Source organism: Sus scrofa, unplaced genomic scaffold (assembly GCF_000003025.6).
Source record: "Sus scrofa isolate TJ Tabasco breed Duroc unplaced genomic scaffold, Sscrofa11.1 Contig1206, whole genome shotgun sequence".
In the NCBI taxonomy this organism is placed as follows: Eukaryota; Metazoa; Chordata; class Mammalia; order Artiodactyla; family Suidae; genus Sus; species Sus scrofa.
In genome coordinates, this window is record NW_018084833.1 from 1321066 (window position 1) to 1341981 (window position 20916).

Genomic DNA, 20916 nt, shown 5'->3' on the forward strand with positions numbered 1-20916 from the left:
GGCCTGGGGATTTGGAGGGTGTGCGGGTCCCTCGGTGCCCTTCACCCACCAGCACCCCGGATGCTCCGCAGGCCCTGGACCTCAGTGGGCCCCGAGGGGATGGATGCAGCAAGGAGGGGTGCGCACGGGCTGTTCCACCCCTCTGGACGCGCCAAGTGTTCACGGCAGCAGAAGCAAGCTTCCAACTCGGGCGACTTGTCGACCCGGCCTCTCTGCCTGCGCCGCGGGTCCCGCTGGAAGAGGCGCGGTTTTGCGTCCGGTCCCCGCAGCAGCCCCCGCGCCTCCGCCCCACGCGGAGGGGCACCCCCACTTCTCCAAGCCCTTATTCCAATTCCAGGACCCGGACGACGCCCTCACCTGGGAATCAGGGCCCCTCCCCGCGGAGCGCCGGGGCCCGAGGCGGGTGGTCTCCGGGGCCGGCCCTCGGTGCCCAGGCGGTACGAGCGCTTGGGAGGTTTTCTCCTCGGTCCCTCCGCCAAAAGTCTGAGGACATCGAACGGAGAAACAGCACAGGGAGGCGCGGTGGCTGCGCGAGGTCCCCAGAAGACGCTCTGGCCCCGCCGCGGGTCTCCCGGCCACGGCCCGGCGGTCTACGGACGCGGGCAGTTCCGAGAGCGGCCGCGCGGGGGCAGCACCGGCCCTCCCGAGCGCCCCGTCCCGGCGTGCCCCGCGCCTCTGCCGGGGCCGCGGAGGCGGGACTTCCGGTCGCCGAGCCGCAGTCGTGCTGCTGCTGCCGGAAGCGAACGGCGCCGAAGACCGGCTCCGGCTCTGCCTGCAGGTGAGGGGCGGCGCGGGTGAGGGGACGTGCGGCACCAGGGGTCGTGACGGGCGAGGGCGGCGGGCGGGAGGCTGCGAGGGCCCCGGCGGGTGCGGGGCTGCGAGGGGCCAGACGCGGCGGGCGAGGGGCGGCGGCGGCGGGGCGGCCCAGGGGCTGGTCCGCGCCCGGGTCTCCCCGGCGCCCGGCAGCGCGGCGGTCCTCGAAGCCCCTTCCCGCCGCCCGCGGCTGCCGGGAGCTGCTGCCGCTTCTGCGCCGGCCGGATTGGGCCCGTGGGGTTCGTGAACACTGCGCGTCTCGGCCTCCTGCCGCGGCGCGAGCTGCGCAGGCTCGGGGCCCGGTGGGTCTGCGGCGCGGAGGGGCCCGGCCCGGGCGGGAGGGTGTTTTTCAGGCGTGTTTTTGGCTCCTGGGTCCGTGCTTGGGGGCTTTGGTGTTTGTCCTGCTGCTGCTGCTTTACGACCCTTTCTCCCTTGTGACCCTTTTCGACGCCCCAGACCCTGGTTCCTAAGAGAAGCGGCCCTTGGCCTTTAGCGGGGTTGGGTTAGTGCCTGGGCTGGGGTCGCGGCAGGCCCCGCCCTCGGAAGGCTCCTGGAACCCGGTCAGTCGGTCTCAGGGAAGCTTGCCCGCCGCGGTCCGTGTCCAGCTGTGCAAGGCCGAGCAGGCTGCGCCTGGGCTCCTCATCCTCCTCCAGCAGCCGGTGTGCCCTCCCGCCGTCCGGGGGTGAGCAGCGCGCTCCTGGCCTGGCTCTGGGGCGGTTGGACCACGTTCGCGCCCATCGTTCTCCCTGTGCTGGTTGCAGCTGTGCAGCAGTGGACAGCGCAGAGCAGGCGGGCGGGGCGTCAGGTCAGCAGCCCCCGGGCCGGCCTCTGAGGCCCCTCGGTATGCTTTGGTCAGGCCGGAACGGTGCGACTCCGTTCTCCCGGGGATCCTAACCTCGTGCCTGTGGGGGCAGGCGGGAGGATGGATGTCGACGCGGAGAGAGAGAAGATTTCCAAGGAGATCAAGGAGCTGGAGAGGATTTTGGATCCAGGCTCTTCAGGCATCAATGACGACGTCTCAGAGTCGAGTCTGGATTCGGATTCTGAGGCAGGTCAGCGGCCACCGTCCCTGGTCAGAGCAGCCCTGCTGCCTTTCCTCCCCTGGACTGTTTGTTTCCATCCTTCCTTCGTGAGGGGGGACCTGCCTGGTGCTGGTCCGCTGCCTCGGGCTGTCCTGCGGGCGGGGCTTCCAGAGCTCGGCCATCAGCCGTCCCCGTGCTCCAGCAGTCACCGGGCTCAGACCCAGGGGCCTCTCCCCGGGCCGCGGCTGCCCAGGCTCTCGTTCTCCCCACCCCACACGCTCCCCCAGGCCCCGAGTGCCCCTCCCCGCAGCTCCGACTGGAGGCCTGCCTGCGGTGGGGCCATCCGGAGCCCCCCAGCGTGCTCGCCGCCTTCTGGCACCGCCTCTCACCGTCCACAGCCACACTGGGGCCTTTTTCACCTGTTACTGGGGCCTGTGTTATCAGAGCTGTGCCTCTGGCGAGCTCCCGCTCCCAGGACGGAGCTGTCTCCTGCAAAGCCTCCCCTCGTTGCCCCTGTGGTCCCTGTTCCCTGCATTCCTGGGGCACTTTGTGTTAGGCTGGCATCTCCTCTTTCTGGCTGACCCGGCCCTGGGTCCAGTGCCCACTGCACACAGCCGGTGAGCAGTGCGCAGCCACCGGGCGCAGCAGGCAGGGCAGGAAGGTCCGCGCAGCACTGGTCTCATCCCCACCTGCCTCCGCCCTCTCTCATCTGCGGCGGCCCAGGAACTGGGCCGTGTGCCGCACCGGCGGGCAGGTCGGTCCCCTCGGCGCCTGCAGCGTCCTGTGACCAGTCACCAACCAGTGATGTTTGCGTCTCTACAGAGTCACTGCCAGACGACGACGCGGATGCTACTGGCCCCCTGCTCTCGGTAACTTTGGCCTGAGCTGCCGCCCCCTGAGGCAGACGCATCACCCTTCCAGTGGGCCCGGGAAGTGGGGGGAGAGAGGGGATGCGTGAACTCAGCTTAGTTTTTCTGTGTTGCAGAAGTAACTCACTTCTGTCAGTAAAAACATCTCAAAATAACATCAAAATTAAGCCTGTCCCAGGGTTTCCTTAGTGGCTCAGAGGTTAATGAACCCGGCTAGTATCCACGAGGACACGAGTTTGATGCCTGGCCTCGCTCAGTGGACTGGGGATCTGGCGTTGCCGTGAGCTGTGGCGTAGGTCGCAGACCCGGCTCGGATCCTGTGTTGCTGCGGCTGTGGCCACAGCATGGCGGAAGTTCCCAGAGCAGGGGTTAAACCATCCCCAGTGACGATGCCAGTCCTTAATGTGCTGAGCTGCCAGGGAGCTCCCTGCTTGCTGCTTCTAATAGCTGAGTGCTCCATGGTACAGGTTCGGCATAGCTCTGTGTTTTTCCGGACTCGTGGCCATGGCGGACTCTTGGCTCGTCTGTGTTTCTCTTCTTGCTGGTGCTGCAGTGGCCTACGTGTCCCAGCTTAACTGCTTCTGCCAGTGAAGAAAGTCCTACCGGCCTGCTGTGAAGTCCAGGTTCTACGGAAGCTTCTACCATAGAAAGTGAAAACTGCGTATTTCCTCACACCCCTGAAATGAACTCCTAGAAATAGAATACAAATCGAGAAGTTTTCTTGGTGGCTCAGAGTTAGTGAACCTGCTTGGTCTCCGTGAGGACGCAGGCTTGATCCCTGGCCTCGCTCAGTAGGTTAAGAACCTGGCGTTGCCGTGGCTCTGGTGCAGGCCGGCAGCTGCAGCTCCGATTCGCCCTCTAGCCTGGGAATCTCCATGTGCCGCGGGTGCAGCCGTAAAAAGACAAAAATAAACAAACTGAGCAGATGTTTTTTTTCTCCTCATGGGGTTGATTTACTGTTTTCTGATGACTTCTGCCACACCACACAGCGACGTGGTCACACACACGCGCGCTCTTTTCTTCATGTTTCTTTCCACCCTGGTTCATCCCAGGAGGCTGGGTGTCCTTCTCTGTGCTCAACAGTTAAGGTGGACTTTTTTTTTTAGTCTTTTTAGGGCCACGCCTGTGGCACATGGACGTTCCCAGGCCAGGGGTCGAATCGGAGCTGCAGCTGCCCGCCTGCATCACAGCCACAGCAATGCCGGGTCCAGGCCGCGTTTACAACCTACACCACAGGTCACCGCGATGGGGGATCCTTAGCCCACTGATTGAGGCAGGGATCGAACTTGCATCCTCACGGATACCGGTGGGGTTCGTGACCACTGAGCCATGACAGGAATTCCCAGGGATGGAACTCGTGCCGCGTTTGTGGTTCGTGCCACAGCTACAGCAATGCCAGATCCTTAGCCTGCTAAGCCGCGAGGGAACTCCCAAGCCGAATGGTTTTGAACTAGGGAATGCCCGTGCCCTCTGGGTGGCCCTGTGTCACGGGTCTCGCAGCCCGAGCATGGCTCCACGGGGCCGCGAGCGAGTGGGGGCGTGCGTCCCGCCTCCTTACCTGTGCCTTGCCCTCGCGACCAGGAGGACGAGCGGTGGGGAGACGCCAGCAACGACGAGGACGACGCGAAGGAGCGGGCCCTGCCCGAGGACCCCGAGACCTGCCTGCAGCTGAACATGGTCTACCAGGAGGTGGTCCGCGAGAAGCTGGCCGAGGTCAGCCTGCTGCTGGCCCAGAACCGCGAGCAGCAGGTAGGACCGGCCTCGGCCCCTGTCTCTGCGGGGAGTCGCTGCTGCCTGGCCCACGGGTGGTCCTTGTGTCCCGCAGGAGGAGGTCTCGTGGGCCCTGGCGGGGTCCGGAGGCCGCAGGGTGAAGGACGGCCGGAGCCCGCCCGCGCGCCTGTACGTGGGGCACTTCATGAAGCCCTACTTCAAGGACAAGGTCACCGGGGCGGTGAGTGGCCGGGCCGCTGACCCAGCGACGCGCGGCTCAGGCCCTGTGGGCGGGGCTTTTGTCCCCACGCCCTTCTGCGGGTGTCGTGAATTCCTGTGGCTTCTTCGGGATAATGTTCCCCAGCTTCGCTAAGTTAAGACGCTGCCCTGGGCCCTGGGCCCTGGGCCCAAGGCCAGGCCCATCCCCGGGAACGGGCGGCTGCCCTCGCTCCTTGGAGGGAACGAGGCGTCTCCTCGAGGGGGCACGTGGGCAGGGCGGCTGGGGAGACGGTCGAGCCCGGGCAGTGTTAGTGGCAGTCCTGCCCTCGTGCAACCGCTGAGCACGCCCTGTGCCCGCCGGATTGTGCCAGAGCCAGGCCTGGGGCAGGGCTCTGGGGCCAGCGCCCAGGGCCCGGCCTGGCACATGGCTGGGCTGCTGGAGGAAGCTGCAGGGACGGGGTCCTGCGTCCTGTCCGGGAGCAGGCTTGGGTTCCGTCCCCGTCGTGGCATCATGTGACATTGTCTGACAGGGGCCTCCTGCCAACGAGGACACGCGGGAGAAGGCCGCCCAGGGCGTCAAGGCCTTTGAGGAGCTTCTGGTGACCAAGTGTAAGAGCCTGGCCCTGCCTCCCGCTCCCAGCCCAGGGGCCCCATGGGCTGCTCCGGGCTTTGACTGCCGGGCCCGTCCCCTCAGGCCAGGGTGGGGCCGCCACCCCGCAGCTCACTGCCTCACTGCCGTCTCTCTTGCCTCATTGCTGAGCGTCCGGGATGCCCCGTGCGTGCACGTAGCTGGTGCCAGGCCCAGGGGGACGGAGGGCACGGTGTCCTGGACGGTGTGCGGGGGTCACCAAGAGGGTTCCGCCGCGGCACAGGCATCCCGGTGGGCCCCGTGCCGACGCCCTCTGTCTCCTCAGGGAAGAGCTGGGAGAAGGCCCTGCTCCGGAAGGCCGTGGTGAGCGACCGCCTGCAGCGTCTGCTTCAGCCCAAGTTACTGAAGTACGTACGTCCAGGTGCGGGGGGCGCGGGGGACGTGGCTGCCCGCCGAGCAGGGCCTCCGTCCGCCCTGCGCCCGCTGCTCCCTGAGCTCCATCCGGAGGGCGGCCAGGGCCCCGGGTCGGGCGTGGAGGAGCCGGCCGGGCTTGCCGTCGTGCAGCCCGTGTGGGCCCTCTGGTCTGGGCCTCCGTTTCCCCTCTGCCGTGAGCGAGGCCCGGCCCCCAGGCTCAGGCCGGGGGTTTCACGTGTGGGCCAGGCTTGGTCGTGAGGGTCGCGTCGCCTCTCAGCCGGGGGGCACCTGGGCTTTCTTCTGGGCCCGTTCTGGAAGCTGCAGCCGTAAGCAGCGGCGTCTGGCCTCATCGCTGGGCATGGGAGTCAGGGTATCTGTGGCACGCCTGGCAGTGGGGGCGCAGGCCTGAGCGGAGCCGTGGGGACACGGACCACCGCTGCCCACCCACGTCCACGCCAGCCTCCCACGCGGGCGTCCTGCCGCCCGCTCTGGGCGAGGAGGCCAGGCCCTGCGGAGGGTGGGTGATGTGTCCGCAGGGGGCAGTGGCCCGGAGTGGGGTGCGTGCCAGATCCGTGGAGAGGCTGCGGCGCCCACCGGGCACGGCGTCCCCTTCGGTGGCCTCAGTGCGTCTCTGCCTTTCAGGCTGGAGTACCTGCAGCAGAAGCAGAGCAGGGCGACGAGTGACGCGGAGAGGCAGGCCCTGGAGAAGCAGGTCCGCGAGGCCGAGAAGGAGGTGCAGGACATCAGGTGAGGGGGCCCCGCGGAGGGCGGCGCCTGGGAGAGCCAGCACCCGGCCTGACCCGCCGCCTCGTCCTTTCCCAGCCAGCTGCCAGAGGAGGCCTTGCTCGGCCACAGGCTGGACAGCCACGACTGGGAGAAGATTGCCAACGTGAACGTGAGTCGGGGGCGGCTCTGTCCTGGGGGTCGGGCTCAGCTTCGGGCAGAGAGGCCGGAGCTCCCTGCCCCGCCCCGGGGGCCCCGCGAGGGCCGCGGCCCCACCTGCCGTCTCTGCCGAGCAGTTTGAAGGCGGCCGCAGCGCGGAGGAGACCCGCAAGTTCTGGCAGAACCACGAGCACCCGAGCATCAACAAGCAGGAGTGGAGCGCGCAGGAGGTGGACCGGCTGAAGGCCATCGCGGCCAAGCACGGCCACCTGCGGTGGCAGGAGATCGCCGAGGAGCTGGGGGTGAGCACTGGAGGGGCCGGGCCGGTTCCGCAGCCGGGGGCGGCAGGCGTGGGTCTGCGCTCACCCCGGCGAGGGTGTGGCCCTGGGGGAGGCGGAGTCTCCAGGGGCCCCGGGCCCCGGGCCCTGCAGCCCCAGAGCTCCGTCCCGCAGGCACGCTCCCCACGCCGCCGGGAGCCCCGTGCGCGTCCCTTCCCCTCCCTTCTCTCCTGTCGCCGGCAGAGCTCGGGAGGAGCTGCTTTGGGTGTTCGAGACCCTTCCCTGGTTTCTTCCGGGCTTCGCTGCGGTTCCCGTCTGCCGAGGTGGGGACCGAGGCCTCTGTCTTGAAGGACGGAGCGTGCGGGGCCCACTCTTCTGAGGGCAGCTGGGTCTGAGCCGGCGCCCTCTTACTGGGCGGGGGCGGCTGTGGGTTCAGTTTTCTGCCTCTTCAGATCTTGGCTCGTGTAGGAGTTTGTTTTCTCATTTTAAACGGTTGGGCTTGTTGGAATCCTTTTCACTGTTCTTTAGGTCAGATGTCACGACCTGAAAACGTGATCTGCAAAATTTCCCGTCTTTTAATTTCTCAGTTTTTAGTGGCCAAGCATGTGATTGCAGCAAACCAAACTGAACTTACCAAAGCTGTTGAAAAACAAAGCGTACAGGAGTTCCCGTCATGGCTCGGGGGTAACGAACCCGACTAACATCCATGAGGTTGTGGCTTCAATCCCTGGCCTTGCTCGGGGGTTAAGGATCTGGCGTGGCTGTGGCTGTGGTGCAGCTCAGGAGCTGTGGCTCTGATTTGACCCCTAGCCCGGGAGCTCCACATGCTGCGGGTGCAGCCCGAAAAAGCGAAATGGATAAATAAGTGAAAACCAAGGTATCCCCTGCTCTGGGAGTCTAGGGTTCCGTACGCACCTCTTAGGTAGAATTCTTTTTTTGTTTTTTGTCTTTTTCCGTCTTTTTGGGCCACACTTTCAGCAGGTCGAGGTTCCCAGGCTAGGGGTCTAATCAGAGCTGCAACCGCTGGTCTCCACCACAACCACAGCAACGCAGGATCTGAGCCGCGTCTGCGACCCACACCACAGCTCACGGCAACGCCGGATCCCCAGCCCACTGAGGGAGGCCAGGGATTGAACCCGCAGCCCCATGGTTCCTCGTTGGATTCGCTAACCACTGCGCCACACGGGAACTCCTGGGGTCCCATTCCTGAGTTGCGCTCTCTGGAGCCGCTGGACTCTGAAGGAGCATGTGGCCGCGAGTCGGGTGAAACCCGGGTGGCAGCTGCTGTGCGACTAGGGACACGGGCTCTCCTTCGCTCGGTAAACAGGGCTGCACAAGTTCCTTTTCTGTCGTTCGTTTTCTTAGCGTTTTCCTTTCTTAAGACCTTTTTTGGAGCCGCTTGGCTCCATAGCAAAGTTGAGAGGAAGGGGCAGCGTCTCTCGCGGGCCCTGTGCCCCGCGGGCCTCGCCTCCCCGGAGCGGCGCCCGTCCTTACCGCGTCACAGTCACCGGTTTCCGTCAGGGTCGTGGGGGTGCTGCACTGGGGTGGGTTTCCGCAGAAGCAGATGACGTGTGCCCCCCTTTGCACCTCGAGCAGAGCAGGTTCTCACTGTCCTAAACCCTCCCCGCTGTGCCCCGGGGTCCCGCCACCTCACCCCCACCCCCACCCCCACCCCGGCAGCTGCTCGTCGTTGCGCTGTCCCCACTGTCTCGCCTCGTTCCGAGGGCCTCGAGGGTGGAGGCTTCCCAGGGCGACGGCTCCTGCAGTTGAGTTTCCTCCTCGTCTGCAGGGCGGGGTGGTTCGTTTCTTGTTCACACCGAGTCGTGTTCCGGTGTCTGGATGGGCCGGAATTTCCTTGTTCAGCACCTGCTGAAGGGCAGCTCGGGGGCGTCCAAGGTGTGTCCCCGTGAGGACAGCGGCAGAGCACGTCTGGCGGGCGGCGGGGTCCACGCAGTGTTCACCACCTCTGGGTCAGGCGCAGGCCGCGCGGTCGCTGGGTCGCAGTGGCAGCACGTCCCGCTCCGTACCCGCAGTGGCCCTCGGAGCGGCTGCGCTTGGCCACCTTCCCGCCTCGGAGCGGGAGTTCCTGCTGCCCCCGGGGGCCCAGCCTCGGGCGGGGTCGTCCTGTTCGTGTCCCCTGAGACAGAGGCCCTGGAAGCTCCCGCGCTGTGTGCCGTCCCCACGTCGTCTTTGCCGCGGGTCTGTTGTGGCCCCCGGTCCTGTTTGGATCGGGTTGCGGGCTTCCTGATTGCTGCGCTCTAGGCGTCTGTGTGTTGGTCACACCTCCCCTCGGGCGTCTTTTCACAAGTACCTTCTCCGGCCTGTGCCCTCTTCTGCTTCCCTCGGCCGTGTCTCTCGTGGAGCCGAGGTGGTCCATGAAAACGCGGGCCAGCACGTGAGGCGTTTCTTCCACGCACGCGCGTTCACGTCGGAAGCACATCGCCAGGCCCGGGCCTCGTGGCGGAGCGGACTGCCCAAGGCCAGGCAGCCGCTGCGCTGGAAGCAGAGCTCGCTTTAGGAGAGAAGGGCTTCAGATGCCGTTTGCGGGCTCTGGGAACCCCTTCCCCGGGAGGCGGGTGGAGGGACAGGCGGGGCTGGGAGCCGGAGGCTGTCAGCGCACCAGGGGCTGTCAGTGCCGCCCGGCCTGCACCTCTCAGCCGCCCCATGTGGGCTTCGAGGAGCGGACGCGGCCCCGAGTTGGAGCTGATGCCTCGGGGCCGGCCGCACCGAGGACTCCGATGAAGTCTGAGTTCGCAGGAGGCGCGGGTGTCACGCCAGTGCACCGTCGGGACTGTGCAGACAGACCTCTTGCGTCAGCCGGGGCTTGGCGATCCCTGTCAGTGGCCCCGTTTGCCGTCAGGGGTGCCCCCCACTGTCCCCGGTCCCAGGCCCTGGGCCGTGACCCCCGCCTCCCCCCCCGTGCCCGCAGACCCGCCGCAGTGCCTTCCAGTGCCTGCAGAAGTACCAGCAGCACAATGCAGCCCTGAAGCGCAGGGAGTGGACGCAGGAGGAGGACCGCATGCTCACCCAGCTGGTGCAGGCCATGGGTGTCGGCAGCCACATCCCCTACCGGCGCAGTGAGTCCTGGGGGTCCTCCCGGGCGGCCCGCGAGCCGGTCGCCTGGGGTCGCCTGACTCGCCGCGGGCTCTGTCTGCAGTCGCCTACTACATGGAGGGGAGGGACTCCACGCAGCTCATCTACCGCTGGACCAAAAGCTTGGACCCCGCCCTGAAGAAGGGGCTCTGGGCACCAGAGGAGGACGCGGTGCGTTTGCCGGGACCCCGGCCGGGCTGCTGGGCCCTGTGCCCTGTCTTGGGCCAACGCGGGGGTACAGAGGTCGTGACCCTGCCCGCAGAGGCATTGTCTGTCTCCTCGTCTCTCCCTGCAGAAGTTGCTCCAGGCAGTTGCCAAATATGGGGAGCAGGACTGGTTTAAAATCCGGGAGGAGGTGCCAGGTAGGAGCGATGCCCAGTGCCGAGATCGGTGAGTCGCACAGCGCCGGCCAGGGAGGCCTTGCTGGGGCTGCTTCCGTGTGGGCCGCGGGCGGGGCTGGGGGCTGGGGCTGGGGGCTGGCCCCGGTGGCCTGCGGGCTGAGGAGGGCGGCGCGGCCCTCGGGGCCTGGGGTGGCGGGCTTGGCCTGCTCCGGAAGCAGGATGGCCGCTTTCTCAAACCAGGTTTTGTCCAGGCGCCACGTGAGGTCCTGGCAGCTGCCCTGCTCAGGGTTGCCCTGAGCCCTGCTCCCCAAGTTCCTCTCCCAGGCCCCGGGGCAGGGTCTCTGCAGGCCGCCTCGGCGTCCTCCTTCTTGGCTCATTTATTTTTTTGGTAACAGCTTTATCATGTAGCTCACATCTGACTCGCTGACTTAAAGCATACGGTTCCGTGGGTTTAGTGTGTTCCTGGGGCCGCGCGGCCGTCATCCCAGTAGTTTTAGATAATGCCGTGGTCACCCCACAAAGAAACGCTGCTCCCTAATAAGAGCCCCGCTCAAGACAGGTGAGGGCTTGACGGGACACGTCCCCGGGGGAGACACGCACGTGGCCCCGAGTCCGTCATTGTCGACGTTCGAGGCGGCAGCGCAGCCGGCGACCGCTTCCCGTGCCTTGGGACGTTGGCGCTTTTACAGCTGGGGAGGGACAGGTGCTGGAGAGGACGCGGCCCGGCTGCCGCCCTTGCACTGGCTGTCGGCGGGATCGGAACATGGTGCGGCCGCCGGGACAGCCTCGGGGCCTCTGCGGGACGCTGAGCAGAGGATGGCTGGGTCCCCTGCCGTCGCACCCCGTCCCCGAGAGAACTGACAGCAGGGCCTCGGCCCTTTGTACGCCCACCTGCCCGCGGCAGAGTTCACGGCGGCCCAACCCACGTGTCTGCCCCAGAGCGGACGGGAGGGTGCGCGTGGGCAGCGGAGCAGCTCCGCCTCGGAAACGCACGACGTCCTGGCACCTGTCGCGTCACAGGGACCCGCGAGAGCGAGACCACGCGGGTGCTCGCTCGTTTCAGCCGCGCCTGCAAGGGCAGTCGCGGGCCTCGGGGCGCCGCTTCTCTAACTTGGGGAGGCGCAGCTGTTTTCGGAAGGTTGTCCGTCCCGCCAGCCGCGAGGGGGGCCCGTCCCCACGTCCTTGCCGTCTCTGACCGTCCTGGCGCCCACGTCGCCCACGTCCTAGTGGGCGTGAACGGGCTCTCCCTGTGGTTTTGGGGTGCGTTTCCCTGACGGCTGGCGATGCCGACCGTCCTTCCCGGTGCTGTGGGGCCATTTGCGCGTCTTCTCTGAAGAAGTAGCGGTGCTTGTCCTCCGCTGTCTTCAAATGGGACGTTCTCGACGTGCTCCAGATACGAGTCTCTCGGCAGATGCGTGACGCGTAGACCCCCCTCTTCTCAGGGGTGACCTTTGAAGCACGAGCGTTTCCAGCAAGCCGTCAGCGGACGTCGCTTCCCTGTGCTCCTCTGTGGCCGCCTGCGCTCTGGGTGTCGCGGCTTGGAAACCGTCGCGGGGGCCGGCAGCCGCGTGGCTTCTCCAGGACCCCTCGTTCCGTTTGCCGCAGGTATCTCCGGAGGTTGCGGCTGAGCTTGAAGAAGGGACGATGGAGTGCCCAAGAAGAGGAAAGGCTCCTTGAGCTGATAGGAAAACACGGCGTGGGTGAGTCCCCGTTTCCCCGAGTCTCTTGAGGTCCACGGGCACGAGGGAGTGACGGGACGCGTGCTCGTGTCAGGAGCCCCCGCGGTGAGTCTCGGAGCCGTCCGTGCCTCCGAGGGTGGTGCTGCCGGCCGCGGTGCGTGTCTGGCCCTCGTCCTGGCCCGGCCTTGCCTTCCTGGCGGGGCTGGGGGCTCGGGCCTCTCGGCACCCCCACCCCACCCACCCCGAGTCGCCCTGTGCGGCCCCACCCCTCGGCTGCCGCCCGTTTGTTCTCTGTGCCTGTGTTTTTTGTTCTGTTTCACCTTTGAGACTCGGTTCGTAAGTGAGATTGTGCTGAGCACGTCTTTCTGTCTTGCCTCGTGTGGCCTGACGCCCTCTAGGTCCGTCCACGTCGTTGCAAGATTTCGTTTCTGTCCTGCGGCGGAGCCTCGCCCGCTGTGTGCACCCTCTGTCTTCTTGACCCTCCTCCTCACGCCTCAGCGGAGCCGTGGGTCGCGTCCCTGTGTGGGTGACGCCGCGGGGAGCCCTGGCGTGCTAGCGCTTCCGCAGAGGCTCTGGAGAGCCTGCCTCCGAAGCCGTCCGGCCCTGGGCTTGTGTTTGCTGAGTTGGCTAAACGATTGAGGCGGGGTTTCCTCGGGTCGTCAGTCTGCTCGTGTTTTCTGTTTGTCTGACTCCGTCTCGGAAGGACGGACGTACCTCTCCGGGACTCATCTGATTGGGCGCGTGGCTTGTGCGCGACCACGTCACGTGGGCCTCTGTTTCTGTGGCACCGGTTGTAACTGCTTTCCGGCTCTGATTTTATTGATGTGTGTGGCTGAGAGTTTATCTTTTCAAAGAACCAGCGTTTAGCTTCCTTGATCTTTTCTTTGTCTTTTTAGGGCCGCACCCGCGGCACATGGAGGTTCCCAGGCTAGGGGTCCCATTGGAGCTGTGGTCACCAGCCTGCACCCCAGCCACCGCCGCAGCCACCCCAGATCCGAGCCGCGTCTGCGACCTGCACCCCAGCTCACGGCGGCGCTGGATCCTTAACCCAGGGAGCGAGGCCAGGGATGGAACCTGCGTCCTCGTGGACACGGGTCAGATGCGTTTCCGCTGTGCCGCGACAGGAACTCCAATCTTTTCCTTTTGTGGTCAGAGAGGAAAAATTGCTTCATTCAGGAGACTGGCAGCCGGGGGAGGAGGCGGACTCGCATCCGAAGCCCAGCTCCCTCCTTTTTCTGTTGCTCCTTAAATCTCTGGTTCGCCTGTGGAGTTCCTCTTGTGGCTCAGTGGGTTAAGAGCCTGACTGCTCTCCACGGGGGCGCAGGTTCAAGCCTGAAACCCCCTTCTGACGGAGTGCAGCAAGGTCCTCTCCAGGAGACACAGGCGCACCTCGCGGCCCGTAAACCGTGTTACCAGAACCTTCTGTAGGGAGTGATTCCATGCTCTCTGCTCCTGCAGGTCACTGGGCGAAAATAGCCTCTGAGCTCCCACACCGGACAGACTCCCAGTGCCTGAGCAAGTGGAAGATCATGGCCAGGGTGAGGCTTCGCCGGGAGCTGGCCAGAGGCCCGGCGCCTGTGGGTCAGCGTCACCCGGGGTGGCTGGGGGCGAGGACGAGGGAGCCTGCTTTCTGGCAGCGCCCCTCCTTCCCGGCAGCCGAGGGCAGAGAGAGAGACACGGCCTGGCCGGCCGCTGCGCTCGCCACGGAGCCGTCGGGAGGGTGGGCTTCCGGTACCACGCTCTCCGCCCCTCGGGCCCCCCGCCAGAGGGCGGGCCGGCCTGTCCCCGGGCTGAACCCTGGGAGCCAGGACCTCCGAGCGGCCCTTCCTCCACAGAAGCAGCAGAGCCGGGGCAGGCGGCGGCGGCGGCCCCTTCGCAGGGTGTGCTGGAGCTCCAGCAGCGAGGACAGCGAGGACAGCGGGGACAGCGGGGGCTCCAGCAGCAGCTCCAGCAGCAGTGAGGACGTGGAGCCGGAGGGAGCCCCAGAGGCCCGGGCGGATGGCCCGGCGCCGCCGTCGGCGCAGCACCCCGTGCCGGACATGGACCTGTGGGTTCCCACCAGGCAGAGCGCCAGGGTGCCGTGGGGAGTGGGGCCGGGGGCCTGGCCCGGCCACCGCAGCGCCTCCCCCAGGCCTCCCGAGGGCTCCGACGTGGCCCCAGGAGAGGAGGCGGGCCGGGCCCAGGCCCCCTCTGAGACCCCAAGCGCCAGCCTGAGAGGCGGCGGGTGCCCACGCTCAGCGGATGCGCGCCCCTCGGGCTCCGAGGGGCTGGCGGACGAGGTAGGCCGTGGGCGGGGGTGGGGCACAGGAGGCCGGGGCCGCGAGTGGGAGCTGTTCCCCCCGACCTGCCTGAGTCCCGGGAGGGCCCCGCCGTCCACCTGGTCCGACCTGGCCGGTCTCGGGGGTGTGGGGGCCCTGGGTTCAGACTCAGCTCTGGCCACATTTGGGTGGCGTTTGGATCAGACAGACTGGCCCGTCCTGTGTGCCCAGGGGACCGCGTGGGCCCGCTGCTCGGGGGGGATGTGATATCAGGTCCGAGACCTGCCGCCCAGTTTAGCGCAGGCTTGGGGTGGGGACTGTTCTGGTGCCGCCTCTGCAGCCAGCGCTTAGGGAGCCGTGACCCTCCTCTGGGGGAGGCCCCGCCTGGGGCCACCGCACTCCAGAGGGCGTTTCCACCGGCCCAGCGTGCCGGCGCCACGAGCCTGGGGTCGGGGCAGGGGCTGTGCGTGCAGCCCGAGCGCAGCCACCTCACGCTGTCTTCCCGTCAGGGGCCGAGGCGTCCGCTCACGGTGCCCCTGGAGACGGTGCTGCGCGTGCTTAGGACCAACACGGCCGCCCTGTGCCGGGCACTGGTAAGAGCCTGCCCGTGGGCGCCTGCGACGCCCCAGCCGCCAAGCCCCTACCCCCCAGCCCGCCTCGCCGCCGTCTCCCCTCCTCCGAGCCTGGGGGTCCCTTCTGGCACCGGCGGGCGTGAGAACGACGGGCGGACACCCAGGTGCCTTTCTGTCCTCAGAAGGAGAAGCTGCGGCGGCCTCGCCTGCTCGGCTCACCCCTGGGGCCCAGCCCCAGCGACGGCAGCGTGGCCAGGCCCCGCGTGCAGCCGCGGTGGCGCCGGAGACACGCCCTGCAGAGGAGGCTCCTTGAGCGCCAGCTTCTGATGGCCGTGAGCCCGTGGGTGGGCGACGTCACCCTGCCGTGTGCGCCCTGGAGGCCCGCCGTGCTGCACAGGCGAGGTGCTGCCCCCCACGTGCCCAGGGACCCACAGGCTCAGGGGGCCACTCCTGCCCTGTTGGGGTGTGGGGGCTGGAAACCCACTGTCCGCTTGGGGGTTGGGATCTTGCCTCTCCCTCTCATCCTGGGAGCGCAAGGGGGAGCAGCTCGACAGCTTTCCGCCTACCTGGGTGCCCGCGTGCGGGTTTGGGGAGCGTCTTCTCCGGGGGTGGGCTCGGGAACGCCCCTGGCTGAGCGCGGCAGCAGCTCGACTTGGGCTTCTTCGCGAGGAGGGGGCCCTGGGCCACTTGGCTGTTGCTCCCTCTCCCCCAGCCGATGGCATCGGGAAGCAGCTGCAGGGCGCCCGCCTGGCCAGCACCCCCGTCTTCACCCTCCTCATTCAGGTAGGCGCCGGCGCAGCCGCCTTGTGCTTGGCCCTCTGGGCGCGGGTGTGAAGTCTCTGGCGGGTTGTTCCTTCAAGTCCAGCTCTTTGAAGTTGTGGATCCTTCAAAATGGTCCTCCTGGGCCCTGGGACTTTGTGTGGGTGTCAGCGTGGCCGGGGCAGCAGGCTGCCACCGTCAGCTGGAGCCCGGGGGAGGGAGGGGCGGGGGCGCCGGCACCCCCAGGCCCTGGAACGGAGGGGACGAGACGCCGGGCACGGCCTCCCGAGGACCTGAGTCGGGGCAGGGAAGACACCGCCGCTCAGGCACCCCGAGGGCCAGAGTCCAGGGGACCCGGGGCTTGGGGGCCGCGCCATAAAAGCCGCTGTGGTCGGCACCCGCCGGGGCCCCCACTACATCTTCACTGGGGGGAGGGCATCTCAGGACGGGCTGGGAAGAGCTGCCTGTCACCGGGGCCAAGCGGTGCCACCCGTCCTTCAGCTGTTCCGGATCGACACGGCCGGCTGCATGGAGGTCGTTCGGGAGAGGAGGGCCCAGCCGCCCGCCCTGCCAAGCGGGGGGAGGGTGAGTGCCTCCTGGGCTCCTCTGTCCCCCTGGCCACCCCCAGTGCTGAGGCCGATGGCACCGCCAGCACCTTCCCCCACGGGCCACCTTGGGTGGGGACCTTGGGCAGGCGGGCTCCGTCGGGAGGAGCTGTGTCCCTAAGCCTGGTCTCCAGGAGCGGGTGACGGGACCGTGCTGCTGTCCGGAGGCCGTGGGCCCTCCTGCCTCTCCCTGCAGACCCCTCAGCCCTGACCCCCCGAGACGAGCTCTCCGGGGTGCTTTGGGGTGGAGTCGTGTTGGGAGGGGGGTGGGCCCTGGGCTTGGGGCCTCGTCCCCACTGCAAGTGAGAGGCGAGTGACCGGCCTGCTGTGCATGGGGCGTCCCCGAGGTGCCAGCTCCACTCTTTTCTCTCTCAGGTGCCGTCGAGTGCCCGGAATAGCCCAGGTGATGCCCGTCTGCCTCTTCCTTTATTTCGGTGTTCAGTGGGAGAGGGGCCGACCCGGGCTTCCGATTTGGCCCCTTGCGCTGGGTCTGCTTGGATCCCGTGACAGGGACAAGGCCTGGCTGACGGGCGGGGGGGCAGCTCCTGGCACTGAGAGCCAGCCTTCCCCGGCACCAGCTCAGGGGGTCTCCCCACAGCAACAGAGTTGGTGGAGGGTCTGGGGTCCTGGGAGCGGGGAGCTGGGGGGGCAGTAGTCCTCACTTGGGACACGCTCACTGGGCACGTAAGCCGAAGTGCAGGGTTGCCGCGGGCTCCCCCCTGCCCACCCGGTCATGGCTGGGGTGCCGAGCGGGCCTGACACACCCCTTGGCCTGGTTGCCCTTCCCACCAGCTACCCACCCCGAGGGCCCTTCCCCAGGGACGCAGAGCTGGCAGCCTGGAGCTCACAGGCCTGTCCTCTCCTCCCCACAGGCCACCTCTTCCAGAACGGGTCAGCCCGAGGAGCAGCAAAGAAGAGTGCCAGCCACAGCGGGGGCGGCGGGCCTCAGTCCGCACCAGCTCCAAGTGGACCCCGGCCCAAGCCCAAAACCGTGTCTGAGCTGCTTCGCGAGAAGCGTCTGCGGGAGGCCCGAGCCCGGAAGGCCGCCCAGGGCCCCGCGGTCCTCCCGCCCCAGGGGCTGCTCTCCTCGCCCGCCATCCTCCAGCCGCTGCCCCCCCAACAGCTCCCGGTCTCCGGCGCCGTGCTCTCTGGACCTGGGGGCCCGGCAGTAGCCAGTCCAGGTGCTCCAGGCCCCTGGGCCTCAGCCAAGGAGGGACCGCCATCCCTGCACGCCTTGGCCCTCGCTCCGGCCTCCATGGCAGCCGGCGTGACCCCTGCTGCCCCCAGGGCCCCAGCTCTGGGCCCCAGCCAGGTCCCTGCGAGCTGCCACCTGAGCAGCCTCGGACAGTCGCAGGCACCAGCCACGTCTCGGAAGCAGGGCCTGCCCGAAGCACCGCCTTTTCTCCCTGCAGCCCCCAGCCCCATTCAGCTGCCTGTTCAGCCCCGCAGCCTAACGCCGGCTCTGGCTGCACACACGGGCGCATCCCACGTGGTGGCCAGCACCCCTCTGCCCGTTACCTGGGTGCTCACAGCCCAGGGGCTGCTCCCTGTGCCAGCTGTGGTGGGCCTTCCCAGGCCAGCAGGGCCTCCTGACCCCGAGGGGCTGTCGGGCACGCCTCCTCCTTCCCTGACGGAGACGCGGGCGGGCCGGGGCCCCAAGCAGCCCCCAGCCCACGTGAGTGTGGGGCCCGATCCCCCTGCCAAGACACCCCCCACGGCCCAAAGCCCTGCAGAGGGGGACGGTGACGTGGCCCACGGCCCTGGGGGACCGTCCTGCCCCGGAGAAGCCCAGGTGGCTGGGGAGGCATCTGTGCCCAGGACGTTGTCCCCGGCCAAGCCCCTGGCCGACCACCCTGAGGCCGAGCCTTGTGGGTCCAGCCAGCTGCCTCTGCCAGGTGGCCTCAGCCCAGGAGGGGCACCCACGAGGCATCAGGGCCTGGAGAGGCCACCCCCACCCTGGCCTGGGCCTGAGAAGGGTGCCCCGGACTTGCGCCTCCTGTCCCAGGAGAGCGAGGCGGCCGTGCGGGGGTGGCTGACAGGGCAGCGGGGGGTGTGCGTGCCCCCGCTGGCGAGCAGGCTCCCCTACCAGCCCCCCACACTGTGCAGCCTGCGGGCGCTGTCTGGCCTCCTGCTCCACAAGAAGGCCTTGGAGCACAGGGCTGCCTCCCTGGTGCCCAGCGGGGCAGCCGGAGCCCAGCAGGCCCCCCTGGGGCAGGTGCGGGAGCGGCTCCAGTCCAGCCCGGCCTACCTGTTGCTGAAGGCACGGTTCCTGGCGGCCTTCGCCCTGCCCGCGCTCCTGGCCACCCTGCCGCCCCACGGCGTCCCCACCACCCTGTCAGCAGCCGCGGGGGTGGACTCCGAGAGCGACGACGACAGCCTGGACGAGCTGGAGCTTGCTGACAACGGCGGACCGCTCGGGGGCTGGCCCAGTGGACGCCAGGCGGGGCCCGCAGCCCCCACCCCCACTCAGGTAGGCGGTCGTGGTGCGGAGCCCTCGCCTCTCCCCGCGCCTCCTGCACGGCGACTGGGGCGGGGGGGTCTGGCCCCCAGACCCCCAGGCGGGAGCAGGGGAAGTGGGGCTGGGAGGGCCGGCCGGCTGGTTTCCGAGGAGGAAGAGGCCTCCAGGCTGCCCGATGCTGTGTGGCATCTGGGCAGCAGGAAGCTCGCTGCGGGGACGCCAGGCCCACCACGCGGCCTCGACTGCGGGAGAAGCGGTCCTGGGGCCCCGGTGCGCTCACCCCCCGTGGTGGCCGCGGTGCCCGCGCTTCGTGGAGGCGGAGGTCCTTCGGGAGTCCCGCCCAGCGTTGTCGTCCCCAGCGTCTCCTCCTCACGAGGAGGTGTCTCCTTGTCACCTGTTACCAGGGGGCCCAGCGGGAGGGCCGGGTCCCCGCGGACTCTTGTGCCGGCTTTGAGAGGCCCCTGCTCCGGGGACCCCAGAAGTAGTCGGTCCCTCCCCTTGACACGTGGCCAGGGTGGGCCCCACTCTCCTGCCAGACCGGCCCAGCCCATCTCCCTTCCGTCCCAGGGCCCCGTCCCCACGGCGGGTGCAGCCTCTGGCACCACCGTCCCCCTTGGTTGGGTCCCTGCCCTGCAGGCCCAGCTGGGGGCCCGGAGCCCCCGAGTGGCTGCTGGAAGGCAGCAGCTCTCCGTTCCCTCCCCGTCAGCCCCTGACTGACCTGTCGCCAGCCCAGCCTGCAGTGGCCCCCACTGTCGGGACCCCAGCCCCTCCCAGAGTCTGCGCAGCTGCCCGTCCCGGCCTCGGGACACGGCGTCCGAAGACCTCTCGCTGCTCCCCGCTGCTCCCTCATCCCCTGCCCGTGGTGGCTGGAGGGTCACTCGTCCCCTTCTGCTCGGGTTTTGTTTCAGGGAGCACCTGGTGAGGGCTCGGCAGCCCCCGGCCTGGATTCTGACGACCTTGACATACTCAGAACCCGGCACGCCTGGCACGCCCGGAAGCGGAGGCGGCTGGTGTGAGGGGCGGGGTGAGTGGCACGGGCCCTTGGCTCGGGTGCGATGGTGTCGTTCATGGCAGGCCGGGCGAATGCGGGGCTCTGGGGGCAGGGCAGGGTCGTGGGGGCGCTCCCCTCCCGCCAGCCCAGGTGTGCCCCAAGGCCTTTGCGCTGCCGCCCATCTGCCTGGCCTGTCTTCCGTGTGTGCCAGGCTCATCCATACCTCCATTCAGTCTCTGCTTGACCGTCCGCTCCTCAGAGACACCCACCCCGGCCACCCTAGGGCAGCGTCACTGTCCCAGCCGTGTCCTTGCGGCACTTTCCCCCCCCCCGCGACGTCGGCATCAGGCCCCAGCACTGTTGGTCCCCCCGAAACTGAGGCCTGAGTCAGGGCGGGCATCCCCAGAGGTGGAGCCGGGTCCTTGGAGCAGTACGGGCTCCGCTGCGAGAGGCTCTGGGCCTGGAGTAACAGGTGGAGGGAGGGGACAGGGAGCCTGGGAACGTGGGTGCGGAGGCTTGTCTGGGGTCAGCCTGTCTAGAGCCCGCTAGGCTCCAGGGCCAGTCCCCCGCGCGGCCCGGTCCATGGACTGCAGGTGGGTGGTAGGGCCTCACCCCACCTGCCCAGGCCCACCAGGCAGAGGGGGTCCGAGGGGTCAGGGCACCGTGCCATCAAGTGATCTGTGTTCCAGGATTGCCCTAGGGCGACACCCACTGCTGCGGCCAGGAGGAGGTGGGCCCGGGGCCCCCGCTGACCCCCTGACCCGCGGAAGAAAGGCCCTACCAGCAGCGACCACGTCATGACGTGCACATCAGAGCAGCGGAGGGGCAAAGACATGGGGGGGCTCCCTGGGGGGCAGCAGCTGGGTCACCGCCATGGCACAGATTCAAGTCCTTGGCCTAGGAACTGCCCCAGCCGCAGGTGCAGCCAACAAATAAATAATTTTTTTTGAAGTCCTGTGGGGTTTTTTTGGCTGTGCTCATGGCACGCGGAAGCTTTTGGGCCGGGGACCAAATCCAGTCCACAGCAGGGATGAGGCCTGATCCTGAACCCCAGGCCACCAGCGGCCTTCCTGGAAATGCCCTGTTTTAATTAGAAGCCCGCCGCAGGGCGTATGCAGGCCTGCTGGGAGTTGGCCAGCGGGCCCTTGGGTCCACACGCCAGCGCAGGGCCGGGTGGGCGGGCGGGCCTGCTTCCTCTGCCGACCAGACCACGCGGGCTGGCCTGGGTGGGTCCCCAGAACCAGCGGCAGCCCGGCGGCCCTGGCCAGTGCCCCCTTGCAGGTGTTTCTTTGGCACGAGACCAAGCCCCTGTGCCCTCTGTCCCCTGTGTCCCAAGGAGCTCAGCTTCGGGCGCGTCACACCCT

The 20916-nt window shown here is 68.0% G+C and overlaps 1 protein-coding gene across 4 annotated transcripts; it reads left to right on the forward strand.

Moving 5' to 3' along the window:
* Window positions 1-672: 672 nt before the first annotated feature.
* Window positions 673-20503, forward strand: SNAPC4 (small nuclear RNA activating complex polypeptide 4). Of its 4 annotated transcripts, none has more exons than XM_021081141.1 (24): window positions 673-778; window positions 1728-1865; window positions 2658-2704; window positions 4286-4453; window positions 4530-4655; window positions 5164-5242; window positions 5548-5629; window positions 6279-6383; window positions 6459-6531; window positions 6656-6820; window positions 9726-9873; window positions 9954-10060; window positions 10185-10279; window positions 11836-11930; window positions 13368-13447; window positions 13745-14188; window positions 14677-14760; window positions 14922-15141; window positions 15452-15522; window positions 16000-16083; window positions 16479-16506; window positions 16976-18573; window positions 19470-19585; window positions 20242-20503. In XM_021081141.1, the coding sequence occupies exons 2-23, from the start codon at window positions 1736-1738 to the stop codon at window positions 19575-19577; spliced, it is 4137 nt and encodes a 1378-aa protein (XP_020936800.1). In that variant the 5' UTR covers window positions 673-778; window positions 1728-1735; the 3' UTR covers window positions 19578-19585; window positions 20242-20503. The 4 variants fall into 4 exon arrangements, with proteins under 4 accessions (XP_020936800.1, XP_020936799.1, XP_020936801.1 ...); XM_021081140.1 differs by having other exon boundaries at window positions 10185-10251; window positions 11673-11930; XM_021081142.1 differs by having other exon boundaries at window positions 698-778; window positions 1670-1865; window positions 10185-10251; window positions 11673-11930.
* The last annotated feature ends 413 nt before the right edge of the window (window positions 20504-20916 follow it).